This window comes from Pseudophryne corroboree, chromosome 1, assembly GCF_028390025.1.
Source record: "Pseudophryne corroboree isolate aPseCor3 chromosome 1, aPseCor3.hap2, whole genome shotgun sequence".
NCBI lineage: Eukaryota > Metazoa > Chordata > Amphibia > Anura > Myobatrachidae > Pseudophryne > Pseudophryne corroboree.
Window position 1 is genome coordinate 418370036 of NC_086444.1, and position 19445 is coordinate 418389480.

Consider the following 19445-nt stretch of genomic DNA (forward strand, 5'->3'; position numbering starts at 1 on the left):
ACTTACCCCTGCTTTCTGTCCTGGATCCTGTGTCTTTTCACTCACGGAGTTAAACAGCTTGTCAGCACTGAGTTTCCTGAGTTCTCTGCCTGAGAGGTAATAGTTAATTAGCTCCACCTGTAGTGATCTCCTGTGTGAGGCTGAATTCAGTAATCTGAAGTTCAGGCTTCAGTGTTCTCTCGGCCTGCTAGGCCTCGCTGCACTTCACAGCCTCCTCTAGAGTAGTCACATGACAGTGACTGTTTACCTGACCCGGAGTTGTCCAATCCTCTGCCAGCCTGAGACTCTCTACATCACCTAATCCTGCCCACCAATCATCAAGGACCAGGAAGTATAAATCAGGAGGCTGAGTTGGAATCTGGGCCAGTTCCTCGTGTCACATACAGCCTTGTGAGAGTCTTTATGCTGAGCTCCCTTAAGGTAACCATTGTACCTAAGTTCCTGTGGAAACTCTGTTCCCTTGTTCCTGTATGGTTACTTGTGTGTTGCCATTTGATTTCACCATTTCCCTGAGTCTCAATGTAAAGGCACAGCTGCAATGTTTCGTCTTAAAGGCACAGTACTGAATTCCATGTTCTCCACTGAAAACCACAGCTGTCGTGTTTCAGTTTTACTACTGTTGTAGTTGGGATCTCCAGAGCTCAGTACTTCCGTGCTTCCAACACCTCCGTGCCTCCGTGCTTCCAGCATCTCCGTGACTCAGCACCTCAGTGCCTCAGCACCTCAGTGCCTCAGCACCTCCGTGCCTCAGCACCTCCGTGCCTCAGCACCTCCGTGCTTCCAGCACCTCCGTGCCTCCGTGCTTCCAGCACCTCCGTGACTCAGCATCTCCGTGCCTCAGCACCTCCGTGCCTCAGTACCTCCGTGCTTCCAACACCTCCGTGCCTCCGTGCCTCAGCACCTCAGTGCCTCAGTACCTCCGTGCCTCAGCACCTCCGTACCTCCGTGCTTTCAGCACCTCCGTACCTCCGTGCTTCCAGCACCTCCGTGACTCAGCATCTCCGTGCCTCAGCACCTCAGTACCTCCGTGCCTCAGGACCTCCGTGCCTCAGTACCTCCGTGCTTCCAGCACCTCCGTGCCTCCGTGCTTCCAGCACCTCCGTGACTCAGCATCTCCGTGCCTCAGCACCTCCGTGCCTCAGTACCTCCGTGCTTCCAGCACCTCCGTGCCTCCGTGCTTCCAGCATCTCCGTGACTCAGCATCTCCGTGCCTCAGCACCTCCGTGCCTCCGTGCCTCAGCACCTCCGTGCCTCAGTACCTCCGTGCTTCCAGCACCTCCGTGCCTCCGTGCCTCAGCACCCCAGTGTCTCTACGCACTCCAGTGTCTCTACGCACCCCAGTGTCTTCACGCACCTCAGTGTCTCTACGCACCTCAGTGCCTCTACGCACCTCAGTGCCTCTACGCACCTCAGTGCCTCTACGTACCTCAGTGTCTCCAAGTACCTCAGTGTCTCCAAGTACCTCAGTGTCTCCAAGCACCTCAGTGTCTCCAAGCACCTCAGTGTCTCCAAGCACCTCAGTGTCTCCAAGCACCTCAGTGTCTCCAAGCACCTCAGTGTCCCCAAGCACCCCGTGCCCTTTAGCACAGTTGTACCTGTTATTCTTCACTGATTCATCAGCGCCTTTCCAGTTCTGTCTTTCAGGAGACCTTCAGCGCCCACACGTGCTTCCTGTCTGCCGACCTCATCCTGCATGAGGAGAACCTGGATTCGGCCATCTCTGCCGCGGTTCCTCTTCCCAGTCACCGGAAGAGACCCCGAGTCCACAACACTTCCAAAACCAGGTCAGTGGTGGTATTCGTGTAGTCCTCCAGTCGCCCGCGCAGACTTCGCTAGCACCGGGTTCACAAAAACCTTAGTCATGACATGCAGATGGTAATACAAACCACAATAAGCCGCAGCTTGTGCTGACTTATCTGAGCTAATAGGATAGCCCCGGGCGATATCATTACCAGCGGTATTGTACCGCCAGTAATTGGATATTCCCCTTACAACACAGAGAGGATTCACAAGTCTCTGATATTGTCTTTCTGAAAGTTAATCAGAGTCAGGGGCATAGACATAACTTTGTGGGCCTCATAGCAACATTTTGAATGGGCCCACACCCCAATGCTTCTGGAGAGACACCTTTCTCTGCAGCAGTTGGTTTTTGTTTTTTGTTTTTGCCCCATAGTAATGCTCTAGTTAATGTTATGAACCATAGTAGTTCCCAATTTCTTTGAATGTCCCATAGAAGTGCCCTATTTCATTACTTGCCACATGTGTGCCAGTACACACTATGCCACAAAGTGCCTCCAAGTCACATTATGCCATACATATGTGCCAATTCTCATCTTACCCTTGAATGGGTCGTGGGTGCGAATGTGCTGTTATTTTGAGTATTCACGCCGAGCTGTGATCCGTTCGTGGGAACGCCTGCACCCATGTGCCCCTATAGATGACGGTGTGAGTTCACAGTGTGCGCGCACATCCACAGACACACTATTTGTGGCAAACAGGCTGTGTTTGCCGTGATTAGCATGGAAGATGAGAGCTGACACGTCTGTACATTGTCCCTGTAGTGCCTTCTTTCATTTGTTAATTTTATTCCACATTATAGTGCTTCTATTTAATATTATGCCACATAGTAGTGCCCACTGTTCACACAGTGAAACATTTCAGCGCTTCCAATTTATTTAATGTCACATCAGTGCCACCAGTTCATATTATGCCACATTACAGTATCCCCTTTTCACATTGTGCCACATTAGTATCCCGTTCATATTATGCCAGACTGTAGCGCAGCAGTTCCCAACCTTTTTTCTCTCCAGTACCCCTTGATTAGGCTTTTCATTTATGAGTACCCCCTCGTCTCAAATCCCCCCTACCCATCCGTGCCAGAAAAGTTTGTTTTTGTTATTTATATATATATATATATATATATATATATATATATATATATATATATATATATAAATAATTAAATTTCACAGAATTCACAATGCTGAGTGATTCAAATTCTTTCAATTACCTCCGAGTCCTGACTCCTGCCGCCCTGGTCCATGCCTGCACCCCTGCCAGCAAGAAGAAAACAAGACGTGGCGGTGACAGAGACGTTGCGACCTATACAACATGCCCAGCCAGCCCCCAGGGTCCTCTCTGCTACAGCCGTGGGAGCGTGATTACATCACAGCTCCTAGCAGGCCGGGAAATGGAGGCGGTGTTTCAGTACTGCTCAGCGTCCTAAAAGCGTGACAGCGCATGGGCCAGAGAGACACTGGAGACTTCCGCCATTACTGGCTTTGTTTTTAAGTACCCCCGAGCAGTCCGCAGCATTCCCCCAGGTGTACACGTACCACAGGTTGGGAACCGCTGCTGTAGTGCCTGCAGTTCATATTAAGACACATTATAGTGCCCCAGTTCATATCAGGGACGGATCTAGACTTTTCTTTAGGGGGGGCGGTTTACTGTTTAATCTTGACTCCTCCCTCTACAGTCCCAACTCCTCCCATCTGCCATACTAACTCCTCCTCCTCTCAATTCTGACTGAACTTTTTGAGTGAGACTGAGATAGAGCTTTGTGATTGTTCTATGTACATGTGACTGTGCTATGGTGTAATTGTATTTATTAGCCCTAGTACCCACACAACAGCAAGTGAGGGGCAAATGCTCTGTAACCCTTGCTCTCCTTGCTCCTCTGTGCTGCTGTGGTATAAGCTGCAGCACATCGTTCTGCCTCAGGCTCTCCCCAGAGAGCTCTCTTCTGCTCAAAAGTGGGCATGGCTATGACTGTGTTAGGGGGGGCGATCGCCCCCTTCGCCCCCCCCTAGATCCGGCCCTGGTTCATATTATGTAACATGATAGTGCCCTCCAGTTCATATTATACCACATTATAGTGCCAGTTCAGATTATGCCACCGTACAGGCCCATTTACCATTATAACATCCACTACACACATCATTCACAGTAAAAGGAATGTCACGCCATTTAGGCATAGTAACAGATCAGACCTAATTGCTAAGCAGACAATTCTGGTAACTTGGTAGACAACTATATGGCCTGTGTCCGGAGGCCCTCTGAGCTTCATAGCAGTGGCACCCCCTGCACCCACTATCACTACGCCCATTATCAGAGACATTTTACCTGGCCATATATACTGCACAATTATCATTCCAACTTGCCAACTAATACACCACACCGCACTGCCGGGCCGCACCCGGGAATTGGAAACGGGTCCTTCCCGGGTGCGACCTGGTATTGGACCCTTTCAGACTGGCTTCCCGACCCGGAAATATGCCGGGTCGGGTTGGCATCAGGGGCAGGGACAGAGGCAGCATCGGGGGCGGGAACGGAGGCGGCGTTGAGAGAACATTTCTACGCCGCCTCTGCCTATACTGTGAACGGGTCCCGGGTCGTATCGACCCAGCAACTCGTTCACACTGCGCCTGACCTGGTAATAACCCGGGAATAACCCTTTATTCCCAGGTTGAAATACCGGGTCAGGTGACCTGGGAATTCAGGAGTGACCCCTTTCACACTGACACAGCGACCCGCGTCGACCCAGCAATATACAGGGTCGATACCGGGTTATTTGTGCGGTGTGAAAAGGGGTATAAATCACAAGTTGAAATGATATTCATGCAGTGTATCACAGCAAAGAATAATTAGCCTATAACATAAAAATGCTAAAAATAGAAAAAAAAGGTAATTCACAACTGGTTTGGTTTTCTAACATGGTTGATTTAACCAGGGGCGTCACTAGGGTTGGTGTCACCCGGTGTGGTAACTCATGGTGTCACCCACCTTGGACCTCCTCCTGTATCACACCACATGGAATCCTTATTAATGTTATAATTCGGGAGGCAGACAATTGACCTTCGGACGGGATCCCGGCGTTCAATATACCGATGCCAGATTCCCGTCACCCGCTGCAATACTGGCTGACTTCCCCACTTGGGTGGTGGTCCACGTCACCACCCGAGGGGGAATAGATCCCCGTAGTGAATGAAGGTCGCCACCAGGCCCGAAGCGAAGTCAGCACAACGAGCCCGCAAGCTGTTGAGCTCCCGGCGTTGGCCTCCTGACCACCGGGATCTCATACTGATCCCCATAATTCCTGTATAATCACTGAATGCAATGGCAATAGCAGTGACATAAAACAGATAACAAAATTAACATTATACCTTTATGACCTTGGTTTCCCAAGGAAGGGGCATGACCACACAATAGTACCCCCAATTCAAATTACAGTACGCGGTAGCACAATCTTATTCACATTACACTGCACATGGTGTCCCTTATATACGTTACATCACACAGTATTACCCCTTATACATGTTACGCTACACAGTAATACTCTTATACATGTTATGTTACACAGTATTACTCCCTATACAGGTTACGTTACACAGTAGTACCCCTTATACAGGTTACACTACACAGTAGTACCCCTTATAAAGGTTACACAACACAGTAGTACCCCTTATGCAAGTTACGTCACGTGGTAGTGCCTTTTATTCACTTTACACTACACTGTAGTGCCCCTTATACACAATGTCCACAGTAGTGCCAATTATACACATAATGTTCACAATAGTAGCGTCCCTTACACATAATGCCCACAGTAACATAGAATTTGACGGCAGATAAGACCTACTATACTCGGTCCAGCTAGTCTGCCCATGTACATGCACACACTTACACGCTAGGGTTACGCTTTGTTAGAAGCCAATTAACCTACCAGAATATTTTTGAAGTACCCAGACGAAACCAACGCAAGTGCACGTGGAAATTACAAACTCCACAGTTAGGGACATGGTGGGAATCGAACCCACAACCTCAGTGCTGTGAGGCAGTAATTCTTAATAGGCCATAATATACATTATCTATCTATCTAATCTAACTATATATGTAATAGAGGAAACTGCTTTGTGTAGAAAATGTGGTTCATAGCAACAAGACATATGAAGAATTGACGCACTAGCTTGCAATTCATAAAAATTCAGCAGCTGAACTGGGAGGCAAGCGCTCCTAAACTTTTTCCCAGACAACCACACTGTCATTCTACTTCCAACCTAGGGCCAGGGCCGGTTCCGGGGCTTCTGGCGCCCCGGGCGGCATTAGGGTGTGTGGCTTCATACAGGGGGCGTGGTCAGTTACGCCCCCTGTACTGTAGTAGGATGTGCGGTGCGCGATGACGTTATCGCGCACCGCACAGCAAAGGTCCTCTCCACGAAGGTAAACTAGACGCTAAGCGTCTAGTTCCCTTCGTGGAGAGGACCTTTGCTGTGCGCGATGACGTCAACGCGCACCGCACATCATTACAGTTAAGGTCCTCTCCAGGAAGGGAAACTAGAAGCGTAGCGTCTAGTTTCCCTTCACAGCGGGCACGCCACGAAGGGAAACGACGCGTAGCGTCTAGTCTCCCTGGACAGCGGGCCGCGGCAGCGGGGGGGACCACAGCAGCAGCGGAATTTGCCATGGTGCGGCGCCCTCCGGATGGCGCCGGCACCCTCCGGAAGGCGGCGCCCCGGGCAAAAGTCCTGCTTGCCCGTGGCAAGATCCGCTACTGCCTAGGGCCTAATTCAGACCTGATCGCTAGCAGGCGATTTTTGCACTGCTGCGAACAGATAGTCGCGGCCTACAGGGGGAGTGTATTTTAGCTGGGCAAGTGTGTGAATGCATGTGTAACAGAGCTGTACAAACAGATCTTGTGTAGCCTCAGCACAGCCCATGACTTACTCAGCCGCTGCGATCGCTTCAACCTGCTCAGGACCGGAATTGTCGTCAAACATCAAAAATTGTCCTGCAAACGCTTGGACACGCCTGCGTTTTTCCAAACACTCCCAGAAAATGGTCAGTTGCCACCCACAAACGCCTTCTCCCTTTCAATCTCCTTGCGAACGCCCGTGTGAATGGATCCTTCGCACAATCCCATTGCTGATCAATGATCCGCTTTGTACCCTTGCGGCGTACCTGCACATTGCGGTGCATTCGCAAGCACAGTTTAGACTCGCTGTACGAAAACGCAGCCTAGCGATTAGGTCTGAATGACTCCCCTAATGTTTTTAAATAAAACCGGTTGCTTGCTTATTATAAAAAGTTATACAGTCTAAGACATTGCCCTTTATACATAACGTCCACAGAAGAGGAGGGGTGTGGTGCTGAACACTTAATTGAGAGGTGGGGAGGGGAGGAAGACCGTGACCTCACCTGACTCTGGAGAAGACGGGTGAAGAAGAGCCACTTCTCATTGCCAGTGCCGCAACGAGAAGAGGGAGTAAGGTAGCCGACGCCAGGAAGAGCCACACTTCTCGCGCTGCTGGTGCTGCTTCCTCTACAGTGTGACAGGCGGCATACACACAGCAGCAGGGATGAACAGCAGGGAGAGCGCCTCTCCAGCCCGACGCCTCTCTGCTTTGCATCACTTTGCTGAGCGGGTTCCGCCGGGCCTGACTGCAGGACAGGTCCTCCTCTGGTAATGCAACACAGCACTCCTCCCTCCCAGAATGGCATGTGGTGCTAGCGTACATGATGAAGTCACCGTACAACGCTGCACCCAGCATCCTGAGAGAATACGGCAGTACGGACCTGGTGGTATTGTACAGGCAGGCGGGTGTGTGAAGTCGGTGGGGGTGCGGGCGTGACTGCAGTGCTTGGTGCCGGGGAGGAGTGGGTGTGGACGCCACCACTGACGTGTCTCTGTCAAGTCAATTGATGGGATGGGGGTGCGCAGTGGCGGAACTTGCGAGTGGTGGGCCCAGATGCAGATATATGCTCTGGCCCCCCCTCCCCCACCATAAGGACAGAGGAAGTGTGTGACTGGAAAGAAGCAGTAGGTGACAGGAGAGGCCAGTGGTAACTGGGGTGTCAGTGGGTGTCAAGTAGAGGTGGCTGGGAGAGACAGAGGGTGAGAGGGAGAGGCAGTGGATGGCAGGGAGCGGTAGATGAGTGAGGAGACAATGGGTGATGGGAAAGGCCGAAGGTGGCAGGGGTAGGCAGTGGATGCCAGGTGGTGACTGAGGAGTCAATGGGTGACAGAGAGGTAGAGGGTAACAGGGAAGTGACAGAGAGAGTCAGTGGATGATGGGAGTTGCAAACAGGCAGAGGTAGTGGGTGACTGGGTAGTCAGTGGGAGGCAGAGGGTAACAGCGAGAGAGTCTGTGTGTGATGAAGAGACAGGTAGTGACAAGTAGAGCTGAAAGGAAGAGGCAGTGGGTGACGACGGGAAGCAGAGGATAACAGGGAGTGGCATAGGGTGACAGTGGAAGACAGCGAGAGGCATAGGGTGATGGGAAGGCAGATTGTGAGAGGCAAAGGATGACAGGGAGAGGCATCGGGCACTGGGGAAAGGTAGTGGGTGACTGGGGAGAGACTGTGGGTGACAATGACATTGTTTTCACCAGAATATGTTTGAATCCAGTCGCCATTATTAAGTACAGTAGGTGGGAAGGGGAGCAGGGTGGGGAGGGGTGGACCTGATGTCTGTGGTAGCCATGTTTGCCTTCACAAATATTATTGGGGTCTCAGGGGGCAGCAGCATACCTGCTGCGCATGTGAGTGAACGGGAACACAACCTGCTGCTATGGCTGGGGGCAGAGTGGGACTCCCTCCAGCGGCTGCACTGGTAGAGCAGATGCAGGAGAGATGATTTACGGTAGTACTGATGCTTACTTCTGCGGCCGGGTCCTCATCACGTTAGTGTGGCTAGGCTTTCACAGTGCTGGTGAGCCACGATATTTGTGTAGTGGCGACTGAGCGTCTCAGTGTGCTGCTGGCTTAATTTGTGCAGGCAGGCAGGGCTATTCCTCACTTATCCGCAATCGTACCGCCGCCTCCCCCTCAGCGCACATCCAGTCCCTGGCCGGCACTAGAAAGCAGAGAGGAGAAGCCGGGGAGTGATAACACGGGAGGTCCCCATTGCCTCTCCTCCTGACCTCCGTGACTCCGTCCTCCTGACCCAGGGTCCACTCCTCTCACGGGCAGCTGACAGAATGGTACATCAGCCTAATGAGTCTGATTGACTCATTATAATAGCTGGTGGCTGAGGGTCCCTTAATAACACTGGGCCCTGGTGGAATGCACCAGCGCAAGTTCCGCCATTGGGGGTGCGTGTTTGCGGCTCATTTTGGTGTCACCCCATTGAAGGGTGACAACTGGGTGCGGGCCGCACCCCCTCTTGACACCACTGGATTTAACCAACCTCCAACCGATGGCATGCAAATGATGTACAAGTATATGATTGCAACTGTCCTTAGGCAGTACTGGCTTCCCATATCCATCCCTGATACAGCCAGACCTACTCACAATGGAACCAGAGCTCTTCTAGCAGCCAAAGCCTGTTAGCAAATCGGCTAATGTATGCAATTTGGTCAATGTTTCGTACTGAGCATGAGCCAAAGTGTGGATGCAGGCTGGGTATGGGAGACCGGTAGTTAAGAGGCCGGGGTCAGAATACCTACCCGACATCGCGACTGGTCTTAATCCAGACGGGGCGCAGCACGAAAGGAATCCCAACACTCCCCTCCCACAGCCTAAACTAACCCTCCCTTCCAGCAGCCTAAATCTAACTCTTCCCCCGCAGCCTAACCCTAACCCTCCCTGGCATACTGACATTCGGGATCCTGGCGGTCAGGATTCCGGCGCCGGCAGTCCGTCAGGTGTCGGGATTTCGGTGCCAGCATCTTGACTACCGGGATCCTGAACGCCGATATGCTGACTACATCCTACACATGCGCATCAAGTGAATTGTGATTGCGGGCACAACATGGGATTAGTCGCAAAGTGAGTGACACGAAGATAGCATTTGGGGGTGGTTGGCCCAACACAGGCATTTCATAGCCATTAAGACGGTGTTTTCTGGGCATGCATAAATTAGCAGTTGCGATCTTACTTGCTACTGGAAAGCTCTCTGCGTCCAGGGAGACCAGCTCAGCCTTTCTTATCTTCAGCGGCACTCAGAACATGCAACATGACCTGATTTGCAATGATGGTGCCGATATATCAGCAGTTGTATGCCGTTGGACGGAAAATATATGACAGCAGTTAGCGTCCCCACAGCAACAGCAAAAACAATCACATCTGAATTAGGTCCTTAGTGTAAAAAAATAGATAAACACACTTTGCACTTGGCAAATGACAAGTCCTAGCATGGCCCAGTGCTGCCAGGGCATGTCGGCACTTTGAGAACCACAAGTGCTGCCCACTGGGACCTCTAGTTTACAATGGAAGAATGTAATTAAAGACAAAACACAGGTTTTATAAAAATAATAATAATAATAATGATGATGATAATAAACACAGACATAGCCTTCAGCCACATTTTATTATACTCCTAAATTTCCATGGGTCCTGAAGTAGTTCAAAGGGAAAAAAATATTATTATTATTAATAATAAAAAAAAAATGAAACTATATCTTTAGAGTCCCCAAAAATAATGAAAATATTCCAGCTGCACTGTGTGGAAATACTTTGCAATACTTAACATTGGGGGTCATTCCGAGTTGATCGCTAGCTGCCGTTGTTCGCAGCGCAGCGATCAGGCTAAAAATCGGCATTTCTGCGCATGCGTATGGGGCGCAGTGCGCACGCGCGACGTACTTTCACAAAAAACTATGCAGTTTCACACAAGGTCTAGCGACGCTTTTCAGTCGCTCTGCTGATCGGTGAATGATTGACAGGAAGTGGGTGTTTCTGGGTGGTAACTGACCGTTTTCCGGGAGTGTGCTAAAAAACGCAGGCGTGTCAGCTAAAAACGCAGGCGTGCCTGGGGAAAAGGGGGAGTGGCTGGCCGAACGCAGGGCGTGTTTGCGATGTCAAAGCAGGAACTAAATAGTCTGAAGTGATCGCAAGGTAGGAGTAGGTCTGCAGCTACTCAGAAACTGCATGGAAAAATTTCTGCACTGTTCTGCTAACCTTTCGTTCGCACTTCTGCTAAGCTTATATACACTCCCAGAGGGCGGCGGCTTAGCGTTTGCACTGCTGCTAAAAGCAACTAGCGAGCGATCAACTCGGAATGAGGGCCCTTGTGCCGTTTCCTCCACAGTGACAGAAGCCGGGTGCTGCAGTGTGACACTCTCCTGCAGCACTCAGTTCCTGTCACAGAGGAGTAGCAAACAGTACAAGCATGCTGGTCATGCCCCTGGAGTGATCTAATTAGGATCCCCGCAAATCCATGCCAGTTATGTTAGCCCATACCCCCTTGAAAGTTCTAGAGCCGTTGACGTCTCTGATTGTGCCAATACTTAGCATTGCGCTTTCTCATGGTCTTGACCTCTGATAACAATTAGAGGGCTACATAGAGGGGTGGTCTTCAGTATGCCGACTGACGGGATCCCAGCGCACAGTATACCGGCGCCGGCATACCGACACTTTTTCTCCCTCGTGGGGGTCCACGACCCCCCTGGAGGGAGAATAAAATAGCGTAGCACGCCACCGTGCCCGCAAGGGGCTCATTTGCGCTCGCCACGCTGTTGGTATGCCGGCGGTCGGAATCCCGGCCGCCGGCATACCATACTACACCCACATAGTAAGCACAGGCATAATGTTAAGTATAGAGCTCAGTTAAGCGATCCCATGACATCCAGTCTCTCTCTCTCTTTTTTAAGCCCTAAATGGATTCACCTTTATAACAAAATTGTGGATCACCTTTTTCTTTTTTTACTTAAATGATGAAACTTCTTGTCAAGCTCCTGCCATTCACCCCTTTAGCTGCTAGTCAAATTAATATTTGATGAGTATATGGTGAAAAAAGATATGTTACAAATGACTATTGGAGATAACATATTGCACATGATTGATGAAAAATTGATTATTGTATGTCAGATTGTTTAGTTGGTCAGATAATTGTTCAGTTGGATGAAAAAGTTGGAAGTGTATGGACAGCTTAATTGTATCGGATTCATTTAAATATTATGGGGTATATTCAATTGAAGTCAAAAGCTACCGTCTGTCGAAAAGACGGCAGTTTTCGACTTTTTTAGGTCGGAAGGGGTTCCGACCTATTCAATATAACCCCAAATTATTCGACAAGTCGAGGAATTCGACTTGTCAAAAAGCACGTGGATCGGTGTAATAGCTGCCAATCCGCGTGCTTGTGTCGAAAATGGGGCCAAAACTGAAAAAGTCGAAGTGAGATACAGGAGCACAGACGGGGGAGAGCCGCAGGCAGAGGGGGATAGCAGCGCCGGAGGAGACGGGAAAGTCGCTGGCAGAGGGGGAGAGCAGCGCTACAGCAGCGGGCAGCGTAGCCGGAGGATGTCACAGGCCCCACTCACAGCAGCGTCCATCCAGCTCCAGCAAGCGGGACCTTGCTTGCTGGAACCGGGTGGGCACTGCAGTAAGCAGCGGCTGTGATATCCTCCGGCCACGCTGCCCGCTGCTGTAGCACTGCGCTCCTACCCACCTCCGACGCTGCTCTCCCCCTCTGCCCACAGCTCTCCCCCATCTCAGCTCCTGCATCTCAATTCAACTTTTATTAAAGTCGAATTGAGATTGCTTTGAATAGCCCAGGTCGAATCCATTCAGACAAATGAATGTCAGAATGGATCTGACTTCAATTGAATATACCCCTATAACTATTATCATTCTTATTATTGTTATTATAACAAAGAGCATTTAATTACTATAAATGAACACTTTTGAGCATAAGGTTCTCATAACATCACTTTGAATTTTGAAAGTTCTTTGTATTAGAAGGGATTTCTTGCTATTGGAATGCAGTTCTCATTAGGCATATATGATGGAATGCAGATTTGTAACTTTGACATGGATAATAGTTTTATTTCAAACACACCATGTACCACAAATTGCTTTTCTTCATAGCACTCCATGGTAATTTCTCCAAAGCAATTACATCATTCACGCTCCTTGCAACTCACCCCTCTGTACACATTGCTGCCTCAATTATACATTCCCCTCTTAATAACACTCATTAGCTTTTTACTTATCTTTATACATTGAGAATAACATCCTCAGCCTGTCACCATAAAAATAATTCACAAACATCCTACAGCTACATTTAGCTCTCTCTCCTGCTTCTATTAGCTGGTGACATTTAACCAAATATGGGCCCCAACCACTTGCACCACTCACATTCACTTGATTTGCAGCAGTATATAAATCCAGTTAACCTCAGAAACATCACATGTATCCCATCACCCTCCAAATCACCAAAATGTGCCTTATGAAATGCACGCTGTGTCTTTAACAAATTAACATCCATCCATGACCTCTTCATATCTAACAACTTTAACCTACTGGCTATAACAGAAACATGGCTCACACAATCAGACATGGCCTCCCCTGCAGCACTGTCACACAGTGGTCTACAATTCAAACACACCTCTAGGCCTGATAACTGTAAAGGAGGTGGGGTTGGAATATTACGATCCCAATCTTTCACATACATAGTACTACCATAGGTTCCATCACTCACATTCACATAATTTCAAGAACATTCTATCGGGATTTACACTTTCTCTCTGCCTGTTGCAGCTATTTCCCACATGGGCAACCCAAACAATTTCAGGAAGATTTTTCTGCCTGGCTTCCTCAGTTCCTAACCTCTTCACTATCATCATGGGTGATGTCAGTATCACTATTGATAGTCCGAAATCTGCTGTTCATGCCTCCAAACCACGCTCTCTAACCTCCTCTGTCAGTCTTTCCCAATGGACTGACTACTCATCAGGTAGTCCACTGCCTTGATCTTGTATTCACCAGACTATGCTAAGTTTTTGAATTCACTAACACTCCTTTCCCTCTCTCAGATCACAACGTTATCACCTGCATGCTCTCCTTCATTGCTTCAACCTCACTGTCCCTGAAATCCTTCAATCCACCTCAAATCCGCAGAAATATTAATGCTATTGATTTTCAAGACCTTTCCTCCTCTCTGCAACAACTGCTCTCACCATGTTCCGTATTAATTTCTTCTGAGATGGCTGTATCACACCTGAATCAGGCTCTAGAAATAGAACTCAAAGAAGTGGCTCCAGGTACCCTTCACACTCCACTCCTTGATGTCAACCGTGACATTCTAAATTAACAAGACACCTACAAAAATTCTCACGGTAAATTGAATGTAAATGGAGTAAATCTCTTACTCCAAGTGACTTCCTCACATATGACTATCTGCCACACCCTGGACACTGCCAAACATATTTCCAAACTATCATCTCTGCTTAAGCCTCTAACCCAAAGCAATTTTTAAATAAATTTAAATCACTTCTCAACACTTCATTACCCAACCCACCAGCCACTATCAGTGAGCAAGATCTTGCTTCCAACTTCAAGAACAAGATTGATAACATCCAAGATTAAATGGTACCTTCTCTTCATTTGATCCCACAAATGTAGATGAAGTATTAGCACTCTTGTCATCCTCCTACTCTACTACCTCTCCTCTTTATCCTGTACTCGTCCAAATAAGTAAAGCTCTGTCTCCAGTGCTCATCCCAACCTTAACTAAAATATGTAATCTCTCTCTACTGGTAACTTTCCTTCACTTTTCAAGTATGCAGTGGTTTCTCCCATTATTAAAAAACTAAATTCTAATGCAAACTCTCTCAAACTACTGTCCCATTTCTTAGCTCCCATACCCCTCCAATCTACTTGAGAGACTTGCCTATACTTGCCTCTACCAGCTTTCCAATCCCGAACACTTACATACCCCACCATTGCTTGAACACTCTTTCATCTAGTTCAGGGGGAAAGAGGGGGGTATGGATAAATTATGTCAGATGGGAGACTAAAGACAAGAAAAGGCCTTAGTCTTAAGGGATTACCAACACGAGAGAGTAACAGTGATAGTGGGATGGTGGAATTTCAGAAGATCAGGGAGCCATATAACAATATTCAGCGGGATGCACATTGCTTGCTCCTCAATTCAAACCCACTGCTTTATGACAGGGCCCATAGGCCAGTACATTTTCTAGCAGGTAGTGGGCCCAGTTGTAACCCTGTATGCTTTGGAGCTGGAGACCTCAGTTTCACTTTTATAAAGAATCCCTAATTTCAAATGGGGTAATCACCCGCCCAAAAGAAACTCACTGATATAAGTCTGAACATCTAGAGACCACTGATCTGGAACTTAAATAGGGAGAGCCTGAAGGAGGTACAGAATCTTTGGAAGGGAGTCATCTTAAGGATCCCAAGTCCACTGAACCAAGTGAACATTCAGTGTTGTCAAGACTGACGCTATCTCCATATTTTGGTTAGGAGAGGAGTAAAGTTAAATAATTGAGATACAACAGGTAGGTAGGTGGGATGTGAACTAAAAAGCTTGAGCAAGGCCTTCTACCACATGTGAAGGGCTTAGTGAGATTGAGGGCCAGCAATTTGGTGTCATTTATTTAAAAATTTGAGAGCATACCAATCAATTTGAACTTCTCCATTAAATTAGGTAAGGATACCAACGGTTTGGCAATCATAGCCAAGAGGTTGTCTGCAAATATAGCTTATTTCCAAACTGGGCCACAGGATAGTCCAGAATAGTCCTTATCATATCATATAGGCATAACTATATTAAAATTGTAGTATAAATTACAATTTAAAAAGTACTCTGCAGCTATCATATAAAATAGAGAAATATGTGTGTGCTGCCACCCACTGGCAGTTCAATATACTTTTAATTTCTGGCATAACAGCAGGGTATAAAATGTTTCTGATACAGAAAAATGACCATTTATGAATCACAAAAATTCAGACCTTCAAATCATATTTTCTGCACAAACAACCTGTATGCTTATATAAGTGCATGTTTCCGTGTTGGGTATGACATGCCAGCATTCCAGATGCCGGTGGTCAGAATACCCTCTTACTCCTCCTACTCACAGCATAAACCTAACTCTCTGCCCCGCAGCCTAACTCTAACCCTCCCTGATGGTGCCTAAACCTAATCCCCCTCCCTTGCAGCCTAACCCTCCCCAGGAGTGGCAAAACCCCCTATTCCAGCAGCCTACACCTAACCTGGGATCCCGGTGGTGGGTCTGTGGGTTCCATCATTAGTTACCTCATCAGCGAGGTCCAGCAACATCCCCCTCTTTAGTGGCGTCCTCTGCTCTTTTGCAGGTAGCCTATCGCTACCATTGACAGGCTTCTGTGTCATGCACATGTGTGAGTGCTAAAGGGGTTATGTCTCGTTCTTAGGGACATGCTACAAACCACATGACATTAGTATGACTGAGGAGATACAACTCTTGCAGCAAATTGAAAAAGCTGCAGGATTGGGGTCGTTCTAATCATTAAGGATTTTAACTATCCTGACATAAATTGGAACAACGTATCATGTTACAGCTAGGGGAAATAGGTTTTTAAATATGCTAAAAAATCACTACTTGGCTCAAGTAATTGAGGACTATACTGGACCTATTACTAACTGATAATGTGGAAATAATTTCAAATACTAAAGTAGGTAAGGCCTTGGGAAACAGCTATCATAATATGGTCACATACGATATTAGTTTTCAAAAGCATCATTATAAGGTTTCAACAAAGACTTTTAACTTTAGAAAAGATCATTTAGATATGCTAAAACAAGCACTAAAGGACACTGGGAGTGATTCAGACCTGACTGCTGTCCTGCGTTCAGATAGTCGCCGCCTCCAGGAGGAGTGTAAATTTGCTGTGCAAGTGTGTGATCCTATGTGTACACTGAGCTGCAAAAATTCACTGTGTGCAGTCTCTGTGCACTGCAGCGCAGGACTTACTCCTACAGTGTGATGACAACAGGCTGATTGTGGCCGGAGCGGACGTCAGACACCTTCCCTGAAAACACTTAGGCATGCGTGCATTTTTCCGGACACTCCCAATAAACGGTCAGTTACCACCAGCAAATGGCCTCCTCCTGTCAATCACCTTTCGAATGCCCGTGCAAATTTTCGCACCATTCCTTCGCTGACCGGCGATGCCCTTTGTTGTTGTCCGACGCGCATGTGCATTGCAGTGCATACGAATGCGCAGTTAGGACCTGATTGCCCACTGTGTGAAAACACACAGCAGCGATCAGGAATGAATCAGGCCCATTGATTGGGAAACTTTGTTTCATGGTAAGAACACTGCTGAAATGTGGGAGGCTTTTAAAACTTTGCTCGATAAATATACTCGTAAATTAATTCCCATGGGCAGCAAACACAGGAGTTCTAAATACAAACTAATGTGGCTTAATTAGGAGGTTAAGGAAATAATGGATAAAAAGAGGCACGCTTTCAAAGCGTTTATATCAGATGGGAAGGCGGGGTCATTTGACTACTACAAGGAATGTAACAAGAAATGCAAAAAAGAAATCAGAGCAGTTAAACTAGAAAAAAAAGAAAATAGCTAAGGAGAGTAAAACAAACCCTAAAAGGTTTTTTAAGTATATAAATGGTAAAAGGTTTAAAAAAAAATATAGGACCTTTAAAAAGAGAGTAGGGAGTATTGATTATGATGACAAGCAAAAAGCAGAAATATTGAACAATTTTTTTACATCAGCATTTACTAGAGAGGACAAGATGGTGGAGGTAGTGGATAACATAAGTTATGATAATGTACTGTTGCTGAGTACTTGTTTGAGTGAGGAAGTAGTCCGTGAGCGACTAAACAAAATTAAGATTAATAAATCTCCCGATCTGGATGGACTTCACCCAAGGGTTCTTATGGAGCTTAACTCAGAAGTAGCAAGGCCTTAATATTTGATTTTCTATGATTCAATTAAAACATGATACCCAAGGACTGGCGTATAGCAGCGGTTATCCCAATATTCAAGAAGGGAATCAAAACTCATCCTGGTAACTATAGACCAGTTAGTTTGACATCTATATTGGGAAAAATACTGGAAAGAATACTAAGGAATAGCATACAGGAGTACTTGGATACCTGGAATCAGCATGGTTTTGTGAGGGACAGGTCATGCCAAACTAACTTACGTACTGTAGCTTCTATGAAAAAGTGAGCTACAATCTTGACCAGGATAATGCAGTTGATGTGGTCTGTTTAGATTTTGCTAAAGCCTTTCGATAAAGTGCCTCACATGAGGCTGATTTTCAAACTAAAAGAGCTTGGCCTAGGAAACACTATTTGTACTTGGGTAAGTAATTGGCTGGATAACAGGGAACAGCGAGTTGTGGTTAATGGGATGTTCTCCAACTTGGCCACGGTATTCAGTGGAACAGACAATCATGGTCTTTGTCAGGGAGCTGGATTGACTTGCAAAAGAGACTAGTGCACTTACAGCTCAGAGCTGGATTATAACAACATTTATGGGGTAATACTCTTAGCTAACACATCACGTGATATGCAGAGAGAAAATCCCCATAGCCATGTGCATATGAAACCCGACCCCCAAAAAAACAAGCTAGATTTATGTAATTCACCAATGACTGGAAATATGTCGACCAATAGTGGTCGACCTAGACACTGTCGACCTAGAGACCGGATACCCTTGAATGGAATGTAAATGGGTAGGACATGCACATAGTGCCCCTGTACACTGTCCTACTTTTTATATATATATATATATTCAATAGACAGATGAGGCGGCACTCGGAGTCTTGAAATCACAGCAAAAGTGTATTAAGTGTGGATCAACGTTGCGGGGTCTCCCCCTTCGTCAGGATTAGTGCATTACAATAAAAACGTGTTTAAATAGACAAGATAACTAACCCCCTGGAAGAACATGTCCTCCTGCGTCTGCCGCTAGCCGCGCCGCCCAGGCCTCCAGCTCGGCATCCCCGGCGTCCCGGCGGAAGTGACGCTCCGGCGCCCAGAGGCGCGACCATGGCAACGCTACAAAACAAAACAAAAGAGGAACATGTAAATAAACCCCGTGTAGTGATGCTACTAGCTGTACTGCTTCTGATATCTGACCTGAACAGACAATGTTGCCTGTATAAAATACATAATGTGCAATATCCATTATAAAGTGTCAATGTAAACATATTTTAAGATAAAATCTGTGGTACATATAAAATCTGTGATATGTATAAACATCATGGCGAACGATGGCTAAACCTCAATATTATCTCTAAACTTTTAAACATAATATAAATAATTCTAAACCTATAACAATATTCTAACAAGCAATGATACTCTTATAATAAAAAAGTGAACCTATGTTCTTGCTGTGTTATTACAGGATCACTCTACACCAAGGTTGTCCTCTCTGAGTGTCTAACAGCCCTTTGGTGAAGATAGATTAAACACATCTGCCGAAGCATTTATATAACTTATGGGGCCCACTGTGCTAGCCAGTGGCGGAACTAGCGAGTGGTGGGCCCATGTGCGACAAAATGGCTTGGGGCCCCCCCCCCCCCCCCCCCCATCCCATCCAAGTCCACACCCTCAACCCTGGAGAGGATCTGGTGAGGGGGACCTGCTCAGGGAAGTGGATACCTAGCAACAGTGCCGTAACTAGACATTTTAGCACTGTGTGCAAGAAACGGCATCGGAGCCCCACCCCTGCATGCAAAACAGGGGCAGTGCGCGCC

The 19445-nt window shown here is 47.3% G+C and overlaps 1 protein-coding gene across 4 annotated transcripts in view; it reads right to left on the reverse strand.

Annotated features, from left to right (window-relative positions):
• The window catches only part of NIPSNAP1 (nipsnap homolog 1), a 74881-nt gene that overhangs the window by 52403 nt on the left and 3033 nt on the right, over window positions 1-19445 (reverse strand). For all 4 annotated transcript variants that reach the window (XR_010171222.1, XM_063913355.1, XM_063913356.1 and 1 more), the window contains exon 2: window positions 18622-18744. Coding sequence is in view for 3 of the 4 variants with exons in the window: in XM_063913355.1 (XP_063769425.1) it covers window positions 18622-18737 (116 nt within the window). In the remaining variant the exon portion in view is untranslated. The remainder of the gene's footprint in view (window positions 1-18621; window positions 18745-19445) is intronic.